Consider the following 23,754-nt stretch of genomic DNA (forward strand, 5'->3'; position numbering starts at 1 on the left):
GCCTGTAATAGAAAACTGTAGATGTTTTACAAAGAGGGAGTTCTAGAAACAGGGGACCCGAAGTTATATTAGTTAAGGTTAGGTTAGAATTCAAAGAAAAGTGTAAAAGAACCCAAGCAATATTCAGGTTTTTTTCATGCGTTGAGCCACTTGAGTGTAATATTTATCAAATTTCCTAACATCTAACACAATCACGTGAGTCTTCAATTCTTGGACAGTTACTAGTCGCCCTCCTAGGTGGTCATTGTTATCGGTCATTTGCTTTGGGGGATAAAATCATCTTCGTGATATTTCACAAGACTAGCACTAGATGTTTTCGTGTCTATGGGTGACAGTGTTGCAGACACAGTGTCAAGAACGTTGTCAGACGCGCTTGTCGGGTCTGCTATATACTTGCGGACAACTTTGTATGGCAGTGAAGCAAAAGCTACAGGAACAGAGCTTCTATACATGTGTTAATGGGTCATGTAGTCTGGCAGATTTTGATAGCGCTTTTGGTTTCTTGGAACAGATACTGAAACAGTGGAGCTCACGCAAGCAGTAGTTTTGCATTTGCCGGAACGCAAAAGAAAAGCTGGAAAATAAGTCGGATTTACATTCAGGGATGTCCTTTTCTGTTTTTTTGTAAGATGCGCATGCTTTTTCTTTTCGCCAGATGAATGAAAATAGGGGGATTCTTTCAGGAGCACTCTGAATCGTGTTTGCCGTGCCTCCGTAGCACTCCCCTCATTGCTGCCGAAAATTGTCTGCAAGTATAGTCACACGAAATCTCACAGACATTCTCAGAAGTGACCGACTGAGAATAATGCCTCTAAATTTTCATTGGTCAACAGGGACAAGGTGCAGGGGTTCTTGGACAGCACGTCAGACGTCGAAATGGATGAGGACGTCGGAAACACCTCAAAGGACTCGGCTAAGGACTCCGCCGAGAACTCCCCCGAGAACTCCGCCAAGAACTCCGCCAAGGACAGCAGGGTACTGCACCTGTCCGAGTGCAGTAGCTTTCGACGCAAACTCATCTACCAGGAGGTGTACGCGCGCTTCGGCAGCAAGGTCCAGCTGAACACGGAGGCAGACTCGGAGGGGATGGTACACATAGCCGTGCGCATTGCTGGCTCGCCGGAAGAACAGCGGGCCAGGCTCGAGCTCAAGCACAAGAAGGAAAGGGTGAGGCCCTCTTTACTTCCTTTTAAGGCGAAGCTTTCTTACCCTCTTCCTCCACTTTGGAGTTATACTCTAAGCGCTAATGACTGCACGGGTGCACACTGATGTGAAAAGGCTGCACTCCCAGAAGCCATGGAAATAGTACCACAAGCTATGCACTGTATCTCCTGGTGTATAAGACGTGGTTCTTTTCAAATCATTTCGCCAGCGTGTTTTACACAATGGTGCGACTTATGTGTGCATAAAACCATGCATGCTGGCACAACCAATATGTGAGCTTTTTTTTTTCTTTCCTTATTCTTTTTTTGCAAGTATAAGGAACTGTTCGTGGCATCATTCTAAAAGAAATCACATCTTGTATTAACAGTCGAGCCACTGTTAGTACCGATGTTAGCTCCCAGGTAAGCAGTAGGGTGGCAGTAGTGAAGGTTGCCAGTGCGGCCTCCATGACATGGGTGTCTCCATGATTAAAGGTCACCCTATGGTGTGCTGTTATAGTTTAGCTTTTCTTAAAGGGAAAGTTTAACCCATGAACTGATGTAATGAGTAACTAAAGAGTGCCACAACTTCCTTTCGGTTACGTTTTGGCACCCAAGTTATGTCTGTTACAAAAAAGCATCACTTGATTATCGTCATTGGTTACCTGGGTGACAAGTTGCAAGATGGAGAGAAGTAATGAATAAAGAGATCCACCCGGATCTCTTTATTCATTACTTATTACTACTTATTATTACCTTATTCATTACATGTCTGATTTTCTCTTTATTCATTACTTCTCTCCACCTTGCGGGTTTCCGCAGAACTACTACGTCAAACACTTGCCTTTGCTTCGTGTCGTCGACAAATTCGACTTCGCCCTGCCATCTGCTAGCCGCCTGGTTAGCTTAGATGGTAGAGCGGCTCCCCCGGAAAGGCGGTAGTCCCGGGTTCGAGTCCCGGACCAGGACAAATTTTTCTTCAACTATGAGGCTTTTCTTTCGAGGAACCTCTACGTGTTTCCTTTGTAGCAATTTCTACAAACGGGCGGATGTCTGATTTTCTCTTTATTCATTACTTCTCTCCACCTTGCGGGTTTTCGCAGAACTACTACGTCAAAGCCAAAGTGCGATAGGATACTATCGTGCCCCGCGCACTGTGTGCTTTAGGTGCGAGTGAAAGTGTGCGAGCGTGAGAGAAGAAAGACGGTGGCTTCACGGGTGCCACCTTCATCTTGAGCAAAGTGAAAGAGGTGGATGGGAGCGAGCTCACGACAGCATGATCAAACGCACGCGAGAGGGTAGGGGGTAAGTTGGCATGCGTCTTGGCTTTGGCTGTGCGTGGCTGTAAGCGTGGCTGAGCACATACGCATCTGCGCACCCTGCTTTATAGGTAGTCAGGTGCGTGTGCAAAGAGTGGGCATGCCGAGACTGTGGCATCACGTAAGCCGCCTCCCCATGCATTTAGTATGAGAGGTTGCATAATCTCGAGTTTCAGCTACACGGTAGAGTGAGAGGCAGTCAAAGCATTCGCTTCTCTCTGCCGGTGCTTTTCATGATGGCGTCAACCCAGCGTGGGCCGCGCTATCAGCTGCGTGGGTGGAGTGCACGCAAAAGTGTGGCTGTCTTTGCTTTAATCGTACCACCATGGTGACAACATCGTCGATGTGGTATGAAACCATATCGTTCATTGCCGACTCTCAGATTCATCAAAAAGAATTGTTTTCTCATTCAAATTTACTTCTTTCAATTTCCAAATAATTCAGAAAATTTTGCGGCCCCTTTCCATGTAAGAAAAATTGATGGCCAACTGTATTTATTTGCACAAAAGGTTGAATTTCAATACAACGACATTTCTAAGAAAACTGCCGATTTTACCGACTTCGTTATATCAAGGTTTAACTGTTGTACGTGCCCACCACTGTGCGAGTGCTTCAGCCCAAACTCTTCTTACTCCACAGGCACTGGCACCCAACTCGTCATTGCATTGTGCCCGCAATTCTTTCACTCTCGCAGTAAAAACAGCACAAACCAGAGAGTGCCTGCAGGTCTCAGGCCCGCCGATACGTACTTGCGAGAACGAAACCGTGCATGTTCCCCACACATTTGACCACACGAAGCTCACTTAATTTTAGTGTGTGTCAGTGCTGCTAGACATCTGTACGGATCAACTGCGATGTAGAGACTTTCAATACAAATTTTTTGCTGCAGCATATGAGCCCAAATTTTGACAGCTTGTTGTGAGACTTGTATGGTTTGACATATAAGGCATAATTCATGCCTGAAAACTTTTCGTTGTGGCCCCTTTAGTAGGCAAGCTGGTGTGCATGACTGAGAGCTGACAGGACTGCCATCATGCCATCACATTTAGTGCAGTAAATAAAAATGATTCCAACAAACTGGCGGCGTGTTCACAGTGGCGATTAACAGAGGTTGGGCGACTGACCGCAACTGGCAGATAAGGAGCCACCTGCGGCAGTCGATGCTCACACCATCAAGGGCGACCTGCCCATCACCATAGCAATATGTCTTGCAGTTGGTGTTGTTCAGGTCCGCTCGCGCTATGGTGTTGGGCTGCTAAGCACAAGGTCGCAGGAACGAATCCTGGCCACAGCGGCCACATTTTAATGGGGGTGAAATGTGAAAAAAACTCGGTTATCAAAATTAATCACGAGTCCCCCATATGCCTCCTCATAATCATATTGTGGTTTTAGCATGTAAAATGCCAAAATTTTGTTTTAGTATGAACAGTACCCGGAGGTACTGCTCATACACACAGGTACTTAGATTTAGGTGCACGTTAAAGGACTCCAGTTGGCTCAATTCCTGGAGTCTTCCACTAGGGTGTGCCTCATAATCAGATTGTGGTTGTGGCATGTAAAACCACATAATTTAATCAAAATTTTTGAGCGTCTGCTTGCAATGCCATCACCATTAAAATATGCATTAGGAAACTATGATGTTCTTTTCCTGTGCCACTGATTGGTTCAGCAGCTTTGTAATGGCAGTCAGCGAGCTGAAAGATTGAGTAGCGAGCCGAAACATTTTCTTTCCGGCCTAAGCAACCATTTCTGACCAACTTCGTTCTTTGTCCTTTGCAAATCGTCAGTGTGAATGCCGCTTAATGGTGCATTGATGCTGGCGAATTAAAGAAGGGGGCCCACTATATGACTGCGCACTAGCATCACAAACAAATGTTAAGACACCTGGTGCTCAGCTCCTTTTTCAGAAGTTTCACAGGTTCAGTCAAAAAATCGCCCGAGTTGTATGCAGGGCATCTCAAAAATAAATAGTCTGATTAGCAATCCTGATTTCAAGGCGTTATCTTTACATCTACAACAGTACACGCAGTGCACCCGCTACAGTGGCTTAATGGCTGTGACGTCATGCTGCTCAGTTTGAGATTGTGGGTTTGACACTGGCCGTAGTGGCCACATTTCAGTGTGGTAGTAAAGAAACCCTAGATAGTCAAAATTAATCCGAAGCCACCACGTGCCTCCTCATAATCATATCGTGGTTTTAGCATGTAAAATGCCAGAATTTGGGGCTAAATGTGTCGTTCGTTGTACGTTAACGCTGAATTTGACATCATACGTGACTGTACCGTATCAACTACGCTGTATCGTCAAGAAGTTTTTTTTCTTAGACGACAGGCCAGCAACCCAACGTTGCGCTCTCGCGTCAAGTCGCTCGAGACATCACAACGGCCAAACAGCGCTCGGGAGACCGAAGAACCGCCCGTCCGAGGAAAACGAGGGAGCAGGTGACAATTTTAATGGCAGCAACTTCATTCGCAGCCACAATGTAGCGTATTCGCTCACGTGAGGCCTGCACAGTTCTTATCTTTTAAAAAGCACAGGCTTTAGAAGAGGCGGGCTACTCACTGAAACCTGAAACTGCACTCAGACTTTTATGCAGAATAATGCAACCCCTGGCAATCGACGACTAGGAACATTTTTACTCTGCTGTCTTTGTTGATTCCGGTGCCCTCTTCGTTTGACAAGCTCTCCTGGTTGGTGCTCTTCTAAACCTGGCTGTGCTCAGTGCCATCCATACTGTTTGAGATCTCTGTCACCTTGAAGATCTTGATGAAAGTCTCAAACGAAATTGCACACTTAAGCAGTCACCTGGAGCTTGAAGGTCGAAGTATATGCCATCAGGTGCTTTCCCATCGTCACCTGCGGAATGTGCCCAATAGCACAGTGAAGCTATACGACACTACAACGTGGTTGGTACTGTTGAAGCGTGCTGTATAAATATGCAAGGCCACATGATCCGGCTGGATATGGGATGATGATAGTGATGCCATCATTAGCAGAACACTAATTAGTACTATCAAGTAGCGGCTTGCAGAAATTAGCATGCAAGCCTATATGTGCGCAACATTTAGTAAAACGCTCTTCCAAATCTTCGTGCTCCAAAGTTGGGGTGTAGGCATTCGATGAGGGCGTAACTTGCCTAAGTAAGTGCACTATATGACATCATGTTCACAGTCACGTTTGTAGCACAGTGTGCTGGCATCTGAGTTCTTGTTCACTGTCATACATGGAAGATGTCGTCGCAGGAAAGTCGAAATAATCGAGCAGGTCAGTTCAATTGGTCAGTAGTTTTTACATGTTCACTTTGCCATCGAGTGCAGGTAATTCAGAATGGTTACTCCAACCTCGTGCAGCTGCTAAAATGCAAGTTGTCTTTGTAGCATACAAGCGATATCCCCTTCAGGTACTGTTGTGTACAATTGTGCATGCCAAGATAGTTCATCAAAAGCAAAAAAGCATGCATGAAGGTCGTGATATTTAAAAGGTGTCACATCTTGAAAATGTTCTGATGGGCCTGTCTACAAGTTTTAATAATATGTTAACAGTGTTTTTGTTACACAAGTTTAAAGATAGGCAAATGGCTGTTTGATCTCAGTGTCAGGATCTCGCCATGAAGCGGATTCACTTCATATGTTTTTCTCAATGTTTTACATCAGGCATATTTTTCAAGTGACTGAATAGGTGCTTTCCAGGTATGGTAAAAGGGAATCATTGACATTCTTGTATCTGACATTCCGATAGAGACTTCTCGCATGGAGTTCGCATTCTGTAAACTTGAAAAAAACTCGCATATGAATTCAAAAGTCCTAATATTTTCTGCAGCTGTGTGATTTTCAAGACTACGAAGGTGCAAGAAATGTGGTGCAATTAAACTTTCAGTGCCCGAAGGGGATGTCTTTTGGCGTAGGATTGACGCAAGTGAACAAGTGTCCGGTTGCTTTCCTTTGCAAGTGCGATGGCACAGTTTCTTTGGAGCTCCAGCAATCTAACAGTTGGGTCATGACTGATGGGTACTGAGACCTCAGAATATGCTGCTGCAGTTATTGTGTTAATAGAGAGTTTTAGCATGTCCAATAAATGCAAGTGGACTGGGCGTTATACCGGATGAGCGGAGGCGCAAACTTGAACAGCCTGCACGGTGCAGCCACCTGGTGACGCAAAGCTAATGTTGCAGTAACCAAGTGTATTCTACTTTGCTGATGTTGCATCTTTTTAGCAGTAGCATGATCATGTTGGTGCCAAAGATTTACATCAGCAGCTAAGTATAAGACACTTGGTTACTGCTATATTAGCTGTGTTTCCTGGTTGAGCTCTGCACCACCAGGTGCTGCACCATGCAGGCCGTTCACGTTTGCACCTCCACTGATCCAGTATAACGCTCAGTTCCCTTACATTTAGGGAAGTACCAGACATGCTAAAACTCTTCCAATGCAACAAGCCGCAGTACAATTTAATTGCAAAACTGATGTGTGGTTGTAGATATGAAGTGTGAATCGGAAAAAACATAGTCTCTCTATACGGAACTTAATTTTTTGTGAGCCATGCTCAGAACAGTGCAGCACCTTTGTTAGACCAAAGGCACTTTAATATACTATCTGCCACATTCAGCATAAAAAAATTGTTATCTTTCTGTTGTTTCAATTTGCCTAATTTCATTACATTCAGCAGGGGTACTTATGTGTCAATTTATTACCAATATGTGCAATCACACTGGCAGGCTTAGAAAGGGGAATTCTTACTTTTAACTCTTTCTTGCCTGAATTTTACATTGAAGTGAGCGATTTATATCATGTGCATCCAAATAACAAATGATGGGTGATACTAAAGAATTTGTCAATGCAGTTATTGCAACATGTCAAAGGCTTTTCTCATGAAATGCTAAAAAATCAAGACATTGGAGGCAGTGTATGGTTCTTCAAACTTGTTATACCACAGTAATAACATTGTGAAGTATATGGCCACAGATTATTTGTAGACTATATTTATGCCCCCCCCCCCCCCCCCACCTATGCAAGGCTAGCGATAGTACGCCTCCGGCAACATGTTTCCAAAGATGCTACTCAGACGCTTAACTTGAGCATAATGTAACACGTTGACATTTGCAACATATCAAGAGAACCATATTCATCTACGACACCAAATTTACAAGTTGCATAATCTTAGTTGTCCACATGAAGATTTGTAAGATTAGGTAGCCTTGGTGTTTGTTTTTCTCCTTGTCAGATGTTTGTGCTGAAACGTTATGATTTATACAGGAATGATTCAACCAACAATGGCTAAAGGTTTTAAGTTCTTGCTTGCTATTTATCCAAATGCAGATTTGAAGAACTTGTAGATGCTCATGCCACACTCAGCCGTAATGCATTAGCATTGTATCCCGCTATCATTCAGTGATTGCTGAAATTCACACAAATTTCTCTTCCATCCATGGCTGCCCGTGAGCTACCTTTCTGTCTCCTTCTTGTGCTTATTGCTTTACTTAGCGTTCTGTCTTTTTATTGTCTTGCTTTCCTGCTTTTGAGTTTCTATATATATATATTCCCCTATACTCTGTCTCCTCCTCTTTACACCTGTTTTATCTTATACTATCTATAGTAGCTGTGTACCATGTCGGTAGTTTACCGATAAGAAAATGCGACTGCAGTCAGCGCGCATGTAATACAAGCTTACATGCCTGCCAACGTTTACAATTTTATCTGGAAATTTCAGATTTTTGCACCTTGTTCATGACTGTTGTATATTGAGAAGGATAAATTTATGCTCTTTCATTTGCGTCCAATTTAGGGTAAAACTTATTTGAAAAGAAAAGCGAGACAGAGTCTTCAGCTGATTTTACACCCTGATTATCTAGCCCTACCCACCATCCACCTCTTGACATAGCAGGAACCAAAATATTGACTGCAGTTATGTAAATGCTTCATGAATTAATATGAACATTTTCGTTCGTCTATAGCGCCGATCATTCTTGCTGTGAAAATGCCTCTTTGCAACATTTCTGCAGAATGCAGTTTCCAAATTTCTTGAATAAGCAGTCGGCATCTTTTATTGATTTGATTGATTTTTATTGATTGGTTTTGTTTACCACACACAAAGTACAGAAGAAGATTGCGTGTGAAATGTGGTTGGAAAAGTGAAAAAAGCTACATATATGTAGCTTGACTGGCTCCACCTCCCGGTACCCAGCAATGGACACTTTAGCAGAAGTAAATAATACATGTACGCTGAGACTGTTGGAGTTTCGGTACTTGTTAGTTAAAGAATGTTAAAGAAGGGAAGTAATAAAGCAACCTTGAGCGATGATGTTCACGAAATACTATTTTCTGGCAGCTGAAAAATACCGCAGTATTTTTCAGCTGCTAAAGCTGGCAGGTCTAAAGCTTGCGAGCGAGGATCTCTGCATGGAACAGTGATAAATACCCCATGGCCCTCTCGTATTGCGCTCACACTTTTGCAGGAGGACCTCGAATTGGCGCATGGCTTCAGCCGAGTCCTCGAGCTGCTGGCTTCGAGCGGCAAGCTGATCGTGGGGCATAACATGCTGCTCGACATCATGCACCTGCTCTCACAGTTTGTGGACGACCTGCCCAAGGTGGGTAAAGAAAACAAAATGCGATTGCCAGCTGATAATTCATGCTCCACAGAGACCGCCTAAAGGTCGGAATGATCAGAAATGCGCAGTATCGGATTCGCCAAGAAACGGGAACTTCGTTCCACGAGTGGCAAAAAAAAAATTGTAAATGCATTGCTGCGCACGCTATGCTTACTTACGACATGGTCAGTTCATATTTCGACCGTTGTGTCACTGTCACTACAAATAGACAAGTGTACAGTCCACGCATATGTCAAATCTCCATCCTCTGGCAGCCTAAACAAGTTGACTGCGCTCCAGTAGCTCAATGGTTGCAGATTTCTTTGTATTGGTGATTGACTGGCACTTCTCTCGCTTATATGCCACCCTTGTCGGCGCCGCTTGAAACTGCTTGATAACGCTGAGAAAAATTCGTAATAGCAATCAAAGCAGTCACCTAAGATTGTGTTGCTATTTAATGCATAGAGGAACAAACGCTGGTCGCGTGCAACTTGCGCGACAAATTGCAAGTGTGGCCTTTACCACTTCGCTGCTTTGCTTGGCTTATCCTGCAGGGTGAGCGCATTTTAGTACTGTTTTGAATAGGCTCTGCCAGTTTGGGTTCAAGGATGTGCTGCAGTGACCCTGCTCCTTCTGCTCAGCTTGGTGGTCGAATTACAGATGAATCTCGATAATTCGAACTCGAAGGGCCCCGAAAATTTGTTTGAATTAGAAGAAGGACTTGTTCTTGAAGTATTCGTGCACCATAGCACGACGGACCAAGCGTGTGAATAGTGAACTATTGCGGCGTGCAAGCACGCAGTAAGCGAGGACCGCGAAACTGCCTTCGCTAGCCAACGCTCGCTTCCCAATAATAGCAGAAAACGAAAATTCAGGCAGCGGGCTAAGCGGGCGCCGGGCCGGCAGGGCTGGTAGCGGCGGCACGGAGGTGGGTGCTCGTGGAGGCCACCAAAGGTGAGGGAGCTACGAGAGAGTTGAGAGAAAGGGTAAGGGGAGCATAGTTGTGAGGAAGGGCGGGAGGGAAGCGGATTTGCTTTCTTGCCAGCCTGATGGATGGCGCTAGGCTTTACTGCCACCCAAGTAGCCGAGTTGCCGAGGCTGGACTGGGCCTCTGCCGTTTCTTCCTTCTGCGGGCTTGTGTGCTCGCATGCTTTTTCCTATGTCTGCTGACACATCAGCGCTGTGTTTACGTTCTTCGTCCTGCGTTCTTAACGCAAGTCATGTCTTATCAAGATGACGAGGACGTTGCCGCAGATCGTCATCATGTTGCCGTGCTTCCTTCTGTTGCAGCATCGGCGCATTCAATGCCGCATTCAAAAGACAAGGAGAATGAGGTACTGGGTGTCACCTTCGCGTCCTTGTATTCAGGGTCTGTCTTGTTGTACAGAATTGGATAGGGTGCACTGTCACCAACAATCTTTCCATCGGGATGTCTCAGTTTAGACTCATCATTGTAAAAAGACGAGCGCAAACGAGACCAAACCAAGCCAACCAAAAACGAGTTCGAGCGAAAGCTGGCGTGAGCAGACAATAGTGCGCAACAAGCGGTCCAGCTGAACCAAACGCAAGTACAAATAAAGCGGTCAGGCGCGTCCTCGTGACACCAGTTTCCCGTACATACCTCACTGTAGGGGCTGCTCTCATTGGTCTCCTCCACTCGCGGCTCGCTCGCGGCGGCGGCGAGCAGCGCAAAATCGGCCCAGGAGTGATCCCTCCTGTGGCATCCACTTTGCCCTTGGAGTGGCTGGGCACTGCGGCGTGACGCAGAAACGGCGACCTTGCCATTGGAGAATGTCGGAATTATCTATGTCTGAATTTTTGGTATCCAAATTACCAGTTGGCCCATACAGCGTCTACGGATATTTTCTACACAATAGTCTACGAACTTTTGGTATCATGCTTTATGCATGAGCGAGAAACTTTGGCTTGCACTCATTAATTTTGTACTCAAGCCCATCATTTTTCAATTTGCATGTTACAAGCATGATACTTGATAGCACATACTATGCACGTGGAAGGTTAAGCAAATCCATGGTGTGAGCCACGTTTAACTCTAGAACCTGCCTTCTGATAGTGTCACATGCACCATCTGGCATGTTGTTATTGGCAGCCAATGCTAGATTCCCATCTTTTTCCCTGTTTACAGTGCCATAGTAAAGTCTAGTACTACTCTCTATACTTCATTTCACGCATAGTTGGAAAGAATACGAAGTCTAGAGATGGTTCTCGCACTGCTCGCATTCACCAACAAAAATAGTGCGGCACATGTGAATGAAAGTTACAGGAATATGTCGTGCAATTCTATGCAGCATTAAGTCTCACACTTTTATATTGCAAAAAATACAAATACCACGCTTTCATTGCATGCATAAAGAACCTCAGGTGGTCTGTTGTAGCTCCGACGGGGGGGCCGGACGGAGGATTTACAGCATGAGGCCTAAACGGCCGGGGCGCGCAGCGCCGCAAGAAAGAGCTGGACCGCTTCAGTCGGGGACCAGACAAAGAATGCTCTTTTATTTCTGCGAGGGGAAACAAGAGGCAACACACAGCGTTTGGCGCTGAGTGGCGCCCTGATGTAAACAACCCAAAACGGAAACCAGAAGCCAACACAGGATACCCTCAGTCAACATTAATATACATATGTCATGTGTTGCCTTGGTATGTTAAACATGACAACTCAATCACATTATCAAGACACTTCACGCACTTCATGCCATTTCGTAACGGCACCTTTTTTTTTTTAACCACTGCTTCATTCACAGACCTGAGAATAGAGTTGGAGCATGGTCGAACCTAACTGAGTTGCTGGCTCTGTTTTTTGCAGGACTACAATGAGTTCAAGAGCATGGTGAGGGCTGCCTTCCCATCTCTGGTCGATACCAAGGTGCTTGCCAGTGACAGCGCCATCAAGGTGAGATGACAGGCATTGCAGGAGCACTGCAGGGAAGGCGTCGTGATGTGAGAATAGTGACACATGGCATTATGACAATTACGATTATGCAGTGGCACAGCGTTATTGTTCAAGCCATGTTCCCTGGACACTTGCATCATTCGTCGTTATGAAGGCGGCAGCACTTTGCTCTACATTAGTAGCGGCTAAAGGTACTTCACCTTTACAGAGATAGCTAGTAAATGTACTTCAGTTTCTAAAGTGATAATTGCTTAGAGTACTTCAGCCCTACAGTGATAGCTGTAGAGGGTACTGCTAAGAGTACCAGTGGAATCTCAATGAACGGAAATCACTTAACGGAACTGCATCTTAAGCAGAACACCATTCTTATGGTTGGTTGGTTTTGTATTAATGCAACTTTATTGAGGTTTGTCTCTCAGTAAATGTAACTCCTGATAAACAGAACGAATTTCCCTGGTGGTCGTCCTGCTTAAAAAGAATACACCGTACTTCAGTTGCACAGTGACAGCTACTAAGGGCACTTTAATCCTACAGTAATACCGTATTTACTCGCATAATGATCGCACTCGCAAAATGATCGCACCCCTCAATTTTGTCGTCAGAATTAGATTTTTTTATTTCCCTTGTAATGATCGCACCCCGAACTTGCCGCAGCGATATGTCGTGTGCCAAGTCTAGCTAATATTGATCGCGCTTACCATCTGTCGAATGCTATGCGAACGACTCTTCAAGACAAACCAAGCGGTCTGCACGCACCAAACATTCCTAAGCAGATGCCCCATTTCACTACTTTCATCACTTTCCGCACTTCCACGACTAAAAAAAAAAAAGCTGCAACCAAACTTGCCTTTATTATGTGTAGGCTTTATACAGCCGAGTCCCACTACAACGAAATTGACGGTGCACGAAAAAAATTCGTAGAAGCGAAAATTTCGTTGTTGTGAAATTAACAAAAATATGGCTAACCTGAACTGGTAAACCACAAACAAACTTTTATTTCCAGAAGTCAAGCAGTGTGGACTGCTTCCATTTTTTTCCTAGGAGCATCATGACGCGATTTTCGCATTTGGCGAGTAGCTGCATCGCGACGTCGTCATCATGCGCAGCCACGCTGTTTCTGATGACATCGAACGCATCCAGTACGCGAGATGTGGCCGGTGGATGCAGGTCTGGCACTTCGTCGTCATCCAGCTGCCCCCCGTCGTCGCGGACACTTTTTATGATGTCCTCATCGCTCAATTCTTCACGGGCGATCACATTGATGTCAGCGTCGATGAAGTTGTCCAGCTGGACACTGGATAGCACACTTCCGGCACCTTGAAGGGCCCCCCAGGACGCAATTACGTCTGCCGGCGGTTGCACTGCTCCGTTGCAGTCAGCAGCATCCTCAGCGGAGTCGATGTCTGGGTCTCCGAGCTTGAAGCCAGCATGCGTGAAGCAGTTCGCGATAACTGGCCGTCCAGTTGCAGCCCACGCAGCAGCCATCATCTGCAGCGCCATGTACAGGTCTAACTTCGTGTCGCGACCGGTCTCCACGTTCAATAGGAGACGCTGCATCACTCGCTGGCGGTAGGCGCACTTCAGACTTCTAATGACACCTTGGTCAAGTGGCTGTATGATCGAAGTGCAGTTCGGCGGAAAGTACTTCAGCTTCACATTTGTGAGCTCCACATCCAGAATATGATGGGCGGAGCAATTGTCCAGCAATAAGCACACCCGCCGGCCCTGCCTTCTCATGTCGCAGTCAAATGACGCGACCCACTCGGAGAAAATGGCCCGTGTCATCCAGGAGCGGCTGTTGGCGACGTATTTTACGGGAAGGCTCCTGTTACCTTTAAGGGGGGACGCGGGTCTTGAAATCGCGAAAAATGGTCAAAAATGGCAATTTTCAAAAATTGCGTTTTTGAAGTCTTTAATGTCCCAACTATGCCTCTACAAAATATTATGGCTCAATTCCTACTCGAAGTATAAAAAAAACGGCAATTTAGAAACGTCGGTGAGCCGAAATTGAACGCCAAGCGCGAAGATTTGCCTCATTTTCAAGCTGCCGTAGCTCCGCGCGACGCGAACCGATCGGCGCCATCTTGGTCTCGTTTGAAAGCTGGTTTCCCGCTCTCTATTCTGGCGCCCCTCGGCACGCTGTAGACCCTCGTGCAGCGGAGCGATCGGCACCCCAAGCACCCGTTCTCAAGAGCGAATTCGTCGCGAGACAGCCGCTGATTGGGTGAAGCGGGCGCCTCCCCGAGGCGCAGCCCTCTGATTGGCCGTGACGCATGCTTCGCCTGCCGCGGCCCCGCGGTCGCGTTGTTCGACTCCTTCGCGTCGTCTGCTTTCGCCGGCGCGCACGTCATTTTTCGCATTCCTCTTGTATTTTTCGTTCTGCCTTTTTCTTTATCGTTCTTGTAGATATTTTGGCTATTGAGTCGCCTCTTTTAACCACGAATTTCTTGCTTTTGCGTGCCTGGTGTCTTTGTTCCGCGTGTCACGATGGCGCGAGACGCGCGCTTGAAAGCAAGCACGCGAAAAGCAGTCAGCAAAAAGAGGCGCGCATGGAATAAGAGCGCTACATCGTCGAGAACTACAGCTTCGGTGATGCCGCAAGCTGCTGTGGCATAGAGATATGGCTGTGGCCTTGGTGGATGCGGCTGGAGTGAGCTCGCCAACAACAGCTTCGCCGGTGGACGCGGCCGGACAGTCCCGATCGGTGTCAACTTCGGTGTTACCGCAAGTCTCTGCAGTGCCGGTGGATGCGCCTGGACTAAGCCCGTCGAAAATGCTAACTTTTGAAACGCTGCAAGTCGCATCGGATTCCGTGTCGTCGAAAGCGGCCGAGCCGGCTGACCTAAGCCTAATGTCGACTTCGGCGTTTCCGAACGCCGCTTCGGTGCCGACGGACGCGGCTGAACCGAGCTCGCGTGCTCAACGCTTCGACGCGGTGTTTTGCGCGGAGTGCGCGGGGCGTGAAAAGTACGCAGACAATAAAACTTCATTGGCGAAGAAGTCCGCGACTTCCCGCAAGTTCGAGCTAATGAACGTCGGCGCAGCAAGTAAAGACGACTTTCTGAGCTTTTTTTTTTTTTTTTGCCAAGTACCAATGCAATACAGAGGTTTTCACAATCTTTACATGAACAGATTTCTTTGAGTTTGGTGTTATTGTGTTCAGTAATGATTGGGCTGCATGCTAAAGCATTAAATTTTTCCATGTGATAGGTAAACAAAAGTGGCAGAGTAAGCAAAACTTTGAATGCAATTTTCTCAGCTTTGCTTTTTCGATCAAATGACTTTGCCTTACGGAACTTTTCATAATGTTTGCATCAACTGATTTTATTGAATTAGGTATCATTTTTTTCAGTAAAACCTCAACTACATCCTAAAGCTTTCCATTTTTCATTAAACCCATTAGACTAGCAATTAGGTCAGATGTAAGCTAATTACTCCCGCATTGTTTTTTTCTTCCTACTTTGTTATTCATTCATGACCTATATGATCACTTTTTAAAAATTTCTTTAGCTTTAGGATGTGCAATGGGCCCTTGGAAATGACAGCCATTCTTTGAAACTAGTTTTTTTAATTAAGAAATTATCATAATGGCCCGTAAGAAAAGACCTATGTGGGATGAATTATTTTGCAATATCTTCATTTATAGATGAGATATATAAAATCTGAATATATATTTGGGATCAGCATTCAAAGATATATCTGCATGCCAATTTTCAGGAAGATATGTTACGAAATAAAAAAAAAGTTTTCAAGACCCTCATCCCCCCTTAAAGCAACGGGGCCTTCCCAATAACTAGCGGTGGGCGCTTGTCGGATCCGTCCACGTTGGCGCACAGCAGCACGGTCACACGCTTCTTACTGTGTTTCCCACCGTGGCAACACTGACCTTTCATTTCGAGGGTTTTTGACGGCAGCATCTCGTAAAACAGGCCTGTCTCGTCAGCGTTGTATATGTCACACTTGGCATAGTCTTTCAACAACGCCGAAACGTTTGTAGAGATCCAGGCGGATGCGCTGCCTGTGTCTGCCGATGTTGACTCGCCAGAGAGCGTCTTGCTGACAATGTCATGGCGGGCCTTGAATCTGCTGAGCCAGCCTGTGCTCGCCTTGAAATCGTCAATTCCCAGCAGGCAAGCGTAATTCAGGGCCTTCTGCTGCAATGCGTTTCCACTGATGGGTATGTTTTTCGCCCTCATCTCGACAAACCACGTGTACATGGCCTTGTCGAGGTCTTCTTGCGCCGACGGCGTCAGCTTCTTCCGCTTGGCTGATGTGCCCGAAGCAAGAGCTTGCGCCATTGCTTCTTTTGACTTCAAGATGGTGGACAGCGAACTGGGAGAAATCCCAAACTTCTTCGCAACGTCGCCTTTCTTCTCTCCGCTTGTGACTTCGGCCAGGATCCGAGCTTTATCCTCCAGGGATAAAAACTTTCAACATGGCGGCGCCATGTCGGAAAGCACGCTAAAACAGAAGGGCTTCTCTGATCAAATCGAACACCGCAACACGTGCACAACACGAACTGCCAATTGCACTAGCACTATAATTACACACCAACGGCGCCGAGATGCAGCATGGACTGACGAGACGACTGAGCGTCGGCTTTGGATTGTCTGCGGCTAAAAAGTTTCAAGCCAATCCCAAAGGTAGGCCAGTCTCATCGCCGTCGCCATCGAGCAATGGCGGCCCCCATGCTCGGTCATCAACGGCAGTTTCTTGTGGTGCCAACACGCGATAACTTTGCAGATGCTTTTTTATGTGCAAAATGTTCTAAATTGCGTTTCCTGCGTGGCAAATTAAGTTTCGAGCCTGGAATTACTTCGTCAGGTTTCGTTAAAGCGGAACGGCATAAGAAAAAGTGTTCATTGTGGTGAGGATATTTATGCATTGACTCCTATGGGCAGCTGATGGGGAACTGAGAATTATTTGTTGAACCGGACATTTCGTTGAAGCGGCGTTCGTTGTAGCGGGGTTCGACTGTAATGGTTGTGGTCTACAACAACAAAAAAGGCGCCTTTCGATTCTTCTCATCTGCACTCGTGGGCACGCAACAAATCGTGATCGGCAACCATAGTAGCCACATTTACACTGATACGTTAATAGTGTACCCTATTCATATGTCAACGCTTGTAACACAGCTAAGATATTCGCCCACCCTTAGCAGAAATGTGCCATATTAGGATAGTAGTGAACACAGATGCTGCAGTTTCTGCAGCATGCCCACCATGTGTTTCTATGTCACTGGCAGCTAAGCACGGCCATCTGTTTCTGTCCCCTCAAAGTGGACATGGCTACGTTGTTGCCGCAAACTTGCCGATATTAACCATATTTACATATTACTGATATGGAAGAAACTGTTTTAATGCACGTAATGTACTCACGAGAAGAAAAAAAAAATCGCGTTCGGCAGGTTAGATTTGCTCCGTCAGCCGCCATTTTTGTTTTGTTGTCCTGCAGCAAACGCGGGACGAAAAAAAAAATTTTGTTTTTTTCTTTTCGCGGGAAATTCTACCTGCGTAAAGATCGCACCCCTGATTTTGCGTCAATTTTTCTGACAAAAAAGTGCGATCATTATGCGAGTAAATACGGTAACTGCTAGGGGTATACCCAAATGCTTCATTGATAGCTGCTAAGAATACTTCAGTGCTACAGTGATAGCTGCTAAGGGTACCTCAACTCTACAGTGATAGCTGCTTAGCGTATTTTGATCATGTTTCACTGTTTATCACAGGTATGATGACATTTCACTGCCAGATGAAGTCATCACAAAAGAGCATTATCTGTTTATTTGCTGCCTCCTAGCATCCGAACCATGGTGTGCGACGTCTGTCACTACACCGTCTTTGGAATTCTCTTCTAAGTGCTGTCATTGTCATCCTTTCTTAGTTGTTCGTCATCTTCATGGTGCCGTACTCGTTAGGGAGGGGGGGACAAGAAGTTGGGCGGTCAGGCTGGGCGGTCTGCCTGCGTGCATCTCTTGTGCCAGCACCAGCTATACCTTTGAAATGACTAGCGGGATCGGAAACAGGAAATGGAGTACTTGCATGCGAAAGCATGTATACGTGTGCAAGTTTCATTTAGGCCTCAAGCTCAGGAATGAAATGTGCGAACAATAGCTAACGTTCCCACTGTCTTTCGCAGCTAGCGCTTTCAGACATTGTGTTAGACTCCACTGCCTTCATGATTGGCCCACATTGCCCGTGTGGTTTCCTCATAGTACCCTGCACTATGCGCTCGGCCGGAATGGATCAGGTAGGTGGCGGGCGTGAGTCTCCCCTAGGTGGGTGCTGGGGGCCACTTAATGTGCCGGAATGCTTATAAGGGGTGCGCAGGTCGGGTCAGCACCCGCAACTGCTTTGAAAAGTGCTCACCCTTCTTGATGGATTGCGCCATTTCAGTGTTAGCGTCGGTTCTATCGCGATCGCACTATGCACAAAATGCTGCAAGCTATTGTACTGCCTTCATGATCAGTCCAGGTAGCAGAACAGGTTGTAACATTTCTTCACTGCAGTACAAAATAGTCGGTCATGCCATCGCCGTGGCCGTCATACTGTCGTCGTTGCCGTCGTAGTCGCTGTCGTAGTCATCTTGCCGCTGTCTTCACACACACTCGCACCACGTACCCAATCACGTTGGCAAACACGGTGGTCCATCTGATGTGGTTTAGCAGAAACCCAAACTATGCTGAATAACGAGGTATCTGTAAAATGCTTTGCCTTGCGTAGATTCCCAGAGTGAATGTGATCTGCATAATTTCTTTCTTGTTCCTTGCAAAAGAGAAGGATGTCAGTGTTCGTTCTATTGTATGCATGGTTACCTTATCTTTTTATCGCTCCTCTTCCCTCCCCCTCCCCTCCTTTAAGGATACTTTTGCGTGCACTGCCCTGGAGTTGCTGCTCAAGCAACTTCGCAGCAGGCCATCCTGTGTGCCACCCGTGGGTGAGTTGCGGGATTTAGCTTATCAGCCAATGCCATAGGCTTAGTTTTTTTTTTACTATTTTCTCATGGTACTAAGACAGCATGAGTGATTGACATTGTTTGGAGTGTTGCTTCAGAAAAAGGATCAACAAAGATTACAGGATAGCCTACTTTAAATAAGAGGAAGCTTTACAACGCTGAAGCTTCTAAGAACTGGGGAATGGGGAAATTGTTTGTTGCTCAGCATCTATTGTCCGTATTCAGTGAGGTTGTGCCGCCCATTAATGTCGCTGTTATGTGGGTGTACGTATGCTATCGTGTGGGGAACACATATATTCAGTCGTGCCGTTGCATGGGTGTACATCTGCTGTAGTGCGGAAAAAACTGCCGCTTGTCAGCAACCACAGCATCCAGAAAACAGCTGACAGCAATGCGCCGTGCAACGTGGTTGTACAGTTATTGCGTAAACGGGTTTATCTGTTATGTATTTAACAATTTTAATTTCATTTCCATTGTTCCGGCGATCATCTTTGGATCTTTGGACAGCAGTGTATACAAAGTTCTGCCATGTCACAACATACCGCATCCCGAATTTCGGATAACGCGGATTTCAGATATACTAATGCGCTTTTTTCACTGGATTATTATAGTCTGTGGTAATGTTTGTCCACTGTATGCGTGTTTGAAATTTCAGTGGCTTTTGCTTGCTGTACAGCAAATATCATTTTAAGCTTTGCCTGGCTACAACTATTTATGAATCAAAGGCTGTTTAACAAATGTGTATTCTGATAGTGTTCTCATCATCAGGCTACACGGTAGCCTTAAATAATATGCCTGTCCATAAATTGGCAGAAACTCATCTCTTGCTTTTCTTTTTTTGGGGGGCTTTTTCGTGTTAGCTGTACACTTGCTCTGTTGAAAAAAGCTTTTATGGCAGTGTTAGTGTCACTGCAGTTCTATGGTAATGTCTTTGGTTATACCAACTTAGCTACAATGTTTTTTTAAGCCATGTACACATACATTTAGCTCCTTTGGTGGGCCTGGACTGGGCCTGGAACGGGCCTGATCGTTGAGGTGCAGGCCTGGGCCACGCCCAGGCTGAGAAATCAGGCCTGTGTAGAGCTCAGTCTTGATCAGCTTGCGAAGCCAGCTCTGTGCGCTCGTGAGCTCAGCGGCATCTGCGCAGCTAATGGTGCCACCAACTGCTTTGGCTGCTCCCCCTTGCCCCAGAGTCCGAGCCTGGCTACGGCTACAACCTGGACAAGGCCAAGTACCATGAGGCTGGCTACGACGCATTTGTCACGGGCATGTGCTTCATGGGCCTCTGCCAGCAGCTAGGTAGGGGTCACACATCTTCCATGTACGCAGGATGTGCCTGCTAAGATGAGCCAAGCTACTAAAAAAAAAAGGTGCTACAAAAGATACACAGGATGTCCCAGCTAACATGGGTCATGCTGTAAAAAAACGCACCACACGATACGAGGGTGCGACCAACTGTGTTTGGTCAGCAGTCATCTTCCGGGAACTGGGGCATTCTTAAATATGTCTTTAATAAACCAATTATCTAAATTAGTTTTTTTCTGGTCTATTGGCATTGAGTCGAATGCCAAATTGCTCTCAGCATTGGAAAAATTTGGAGGACGCTTAAGCTTTTCCTTTAAGAGTAGAACACAGGAGTGCTTCCCAGCAACTGCAGATAACGTAACCATGACGTTTACCAGGAAACACTAGCTGCGAACGCTATGCACGAAGGCGAGCTCTCTGGTAGAAACACGGCCTCTTGCATTGGTTGCTATCCATTGTTTTGCACATTTAATATTTCAGTCTGAGAGGAGCTAACATAGAGGACAAGTGCTGTTGGTGTTTTACCCATTACATTTGTTTGTGGGTTGCCGTTCTCAAAATTCGGAGGAATAACTTTGTAAAGAATGAAAGACAGAGCGTGAGCAACTTTGGTAGTAGAGAAATGATTGGGTATGCGTGGTTTGGAATTCAGTTCGAAATTCTTTTTGCCGAGGCAACGCCCGACGCTGGACGCCGACGCCGGATTTTCTGCGAAACGGGCTTCTTAACACTATTGCGTTAAAACATTCAGTAGTCTCCAGGCCGAATTTTTTTTTTTCTGTTATTGTTTCTATGTGTAAGGCAGTCATCTCTCACCCTAACAAAGCATGAATATGTCTTATCTTGATCGCTCTTATCTACGCCTTGTCCCATGTCACATTATTTGGCCTTTTGGCTGTTTTATCCAGCACTTTTTTGCTGTAGCATCAGTTTCGGTTTCAGTTATGGTTTTCTGTCTGCCATTTCATCTAGCAACATTGTACTTGCTGATGGCCCTGGTATTCCCGTGTATATAAACCATCTATGTCATTAAATTCCCGCTGTTCGTCCGAGTCCATTTCGGCCTCCTCGTGTTCCTTCTGCAGCACCAGGTCGCAATATTACACTTTTTTGGAGAGGGGGTGTGGGGGCATCTTTCTAGTTTTCTTGCATGTTTCATTCTGTATATAACCGTCACATGTTTCTATTAAATAAATATTTATTTACCGTACTTTTTTCTTGTACAATATTTTTGCACTGTACATGGGTGACTATTGCAAAACAAGGCCATTTCTATTGATCTGTTTTGCCAAAAAAAATTCAGGTGAAAGAGTTCATTCATCATCTTTTTGTTTTCCTGCATGAAATGCGACAGCAGTGCTGCTGTATCTTTGTGAAATCACGCTACGAGTTTTGCCAATAGGTGATGTCCACATTGCACTTTTAGGGCAACTCTTTCCTTGAGCTATTGGAAGCCAATGGGACGTTCCAGCAAATTGTGGGAATTAATATGTCGATTATAGTTGCAAGGCTTGGGGAGTAGGCGTTGGTTCATATTTAGAAAGAGAATTTGAAAAGCGAATTAATGTACAATTATCGCTGCATTGCACCACAGCTTAATCATGGCACCAAAGGAAAGACGCACCGTCCTCAAGCGGTGCATTACGGAAACATTGCATTCCGTATTCACCCGTGTAAGACTCGCACCCTTTTCCTTTGTGAACGAAATTGGGGGAAAGAAGAAGTTCCGCCGAAGATTGGGTTTCGAATGCATAACGTTCGGTATCAGGTGATATTGTCGCTAACAGCTTTAAATTTGCTAGAACATCTAACAGCATGGACGGTGCTGTGAGTGCTCATCTTCGAGTGTGCCGACCAAGTGGTAAGCCCCAGTTACAACGGCCGTGACATTGAGAATGAGGAAGAATGAAACACGACCTCATCAGTAGGTCTAAACCTTGAGCGAATGCGCGTGTAGTTTGCGGCAAGTTTGTGTCATTGCGTACATCGCTTGCGACATCATTTGTCATTTTAGCGGGTAGCCATGTGCCCAGCTTGTGTTGACCACACCCTCACTCGCAGCATCATCCATCATTTTAGCGGGTAGCCATGTGCCCAGCTTGTGTAGACCACACCCTCACTCGCGACATCGTCCGTCATTTTAGCGGGTAGCCATGTGCCCATCTTGCGTAGACCACACCCGGCCAAGATTCCGGAATAGAGAAAGCGAGGGTCTTGCACGAGCGAATACGGAGTGCATTACGGAAACATTGCATTGTGTGGTCTGTGGGGATGTTCGTTGACCTGTATCGTTTTGCTTGCACAGGTAAAAACAAGGACCATAGCATTGAGCTGAAGGAGAGTAGCCCAGTCCTGAAGCCATATCTCAACAGGTACATGGTTTTCTGTGGGTTCTTTTGTCATTGGCAGGATTGCGGGGTTCCAACTTTAACTTGGGGCCAGCTCTGATTTCCCTGTTCAATTGTACAGTCGACTTCCGTAAATTTGACCCTGACGGGTCGGACGAAATTGATTGAATGAAATGAAACATATCAAATGAAATGACGGGTAGAAAAAACAATGAAACACACCATCCATATATTTGGCGGTATATTTGCCCGATTCTAATACGATCCACATCGAATGCTTTCTATGTGTTGAAAGCAGTAAACTAACATAGAAATGACACTAGAGCTTCTAAACATAGTAGAGAACCCAATTTTTTAGCGCGCAAAATTTAGCATGCCTCCAACTCTGGAAATGAAAAACAAGCGAAAGCAGCTAACTTTTCCTTCACAGAACAAAAGTTTGTTTGCTCCTAACGTTCATTGTCATCACTTTCAAGCACTTTATCGCTGCCTATGAACCACAGCACGGTCTCTATACGGCCCATCGTGCATTTAATATTCTGCATTTATGAAATCACTCTGCAAAATCCGAAACGTGATGATGGCCCACACCTAGGTCGTAACCACATCGCTAGTTCATCTTGCGACCTCTAAAATGCCAAAAATGCCTGACGCGACTTGTTCCTGCTAGCCACTAGCTTAGCATGTGAATTGACCCGTGTTTTGAATGCGATTTCATAGTCAAAGACTGAAAGCAGCATATCATCGTCGTGCTATATGAAAACCAAAAACTACTACTTTCGCCATCTTGTAATGGCAATGGTGATGATGCTGGCTAGGCTGGCTCTGATGGTAGGCTGTTGCAAAACACCACTGCATGGTTTTGGTTCCACATCCACTTGCACTGCACAGACAATTGGTGGACCAATTTTCGGGGGGAAAGAAAGGTGCTCATTAGAATTGGGCACATACTGACGTCACTCATTGTGAGCTACCATTTGCGATTTAGAACCTTCCTAGGACAGCCAGAGAGTAAGCATTTTTGGCTGGGAATGGCTTGTATGTATCGTGTATGACATGTATGTATCATGACATGTATCATGACATGAAATTTAGCAGCTCCTTGCGAGCACAAAAACTTGCTGCTCTGTGGTGTCACCTGTAGAGGGAACATCGAAGAAACACAAGCAATGAATCCGAACTACCTACG

The 23,754-nt window shown here is 45.7% G+C and overlaps 2 protein-coding genes across 4 annotated transcripts in view; one reads left to right on the forward strand and one right to left on the reverse strand.

The window, feature by feature from the left end:
- Positions 1-23,754, forward strand: part of LOC135911363 (poly(A)-specific ribonuclease PARN-like) — a 68,978-nt gene that overhangs the window by 22,144 nt on the left and 23,080 nt on the right. For 2 of the 3 annotated variants that reach the window (XM_065443602.2, XM_065443601.2), the window contains exons 8-14: positions 834-1,167; positions 4,786-4,902; positions 8,913-9,047; positions 11,872-11,958; positions 18,819-18,894; positions 20,104-20,211; positions 22,523-22,589. In XM_065443602.2, the coding sequence (XP_065299674.2) occupies positions 834-1,167; positions 4,786-4,902; positions 8,913-9,047; positions 11,872-11,958; positions 18,819-18,894; positions 20,104-20,211; positions 22,523-22,589 (924 nt within the window). The remainder of the gene's footprint in view (positions 1-833; positions 1,168-4,785; positions 4,903-8,912; positions 9,048-11,871; positions 11,959-18,818; positions 18,895-20,103; positions 20,212-22,522; positions 22,590-23,754) is intronic. The other variant, XM_065443603.2, reaches the window with a different exon arrangement.
- LOC139048690 (tigger transposable element-derived protein 6-like) lies at positions 12,952-15,908 on the reverse strand. The gene is made up of 2 exons (XM_070523182.1): positions 15,736-15,908; positions 12,952-13,810 (listed from the first exon to the last, which is right to left on the reverse strand). Exons 1-2 carry the CDS (start codon positions 15,873-15,875, stop codon positions 12,952-12,954), a joined length of 999 nt encoding a protein of 332 aa, XP_070379283.1. The 5' UTR covers positions 15,876-15,908.

This window comes from Dermacentor albipictus, chromosome 8, assembly GCF_038994185.2.
Source record: "Dermacentor albipictus isolate Rhodes 1998 colony chromosome 8, USDA_Dalb.pri_finalv2, whole genome shotgun sequence".
NCBI classification, from domain to species: Eukaryota; Metazoa; Arthropoda; class Arachnida; order Ixodida; family Ixodidae; genus Dermacentor; species Dermacentor albipictus.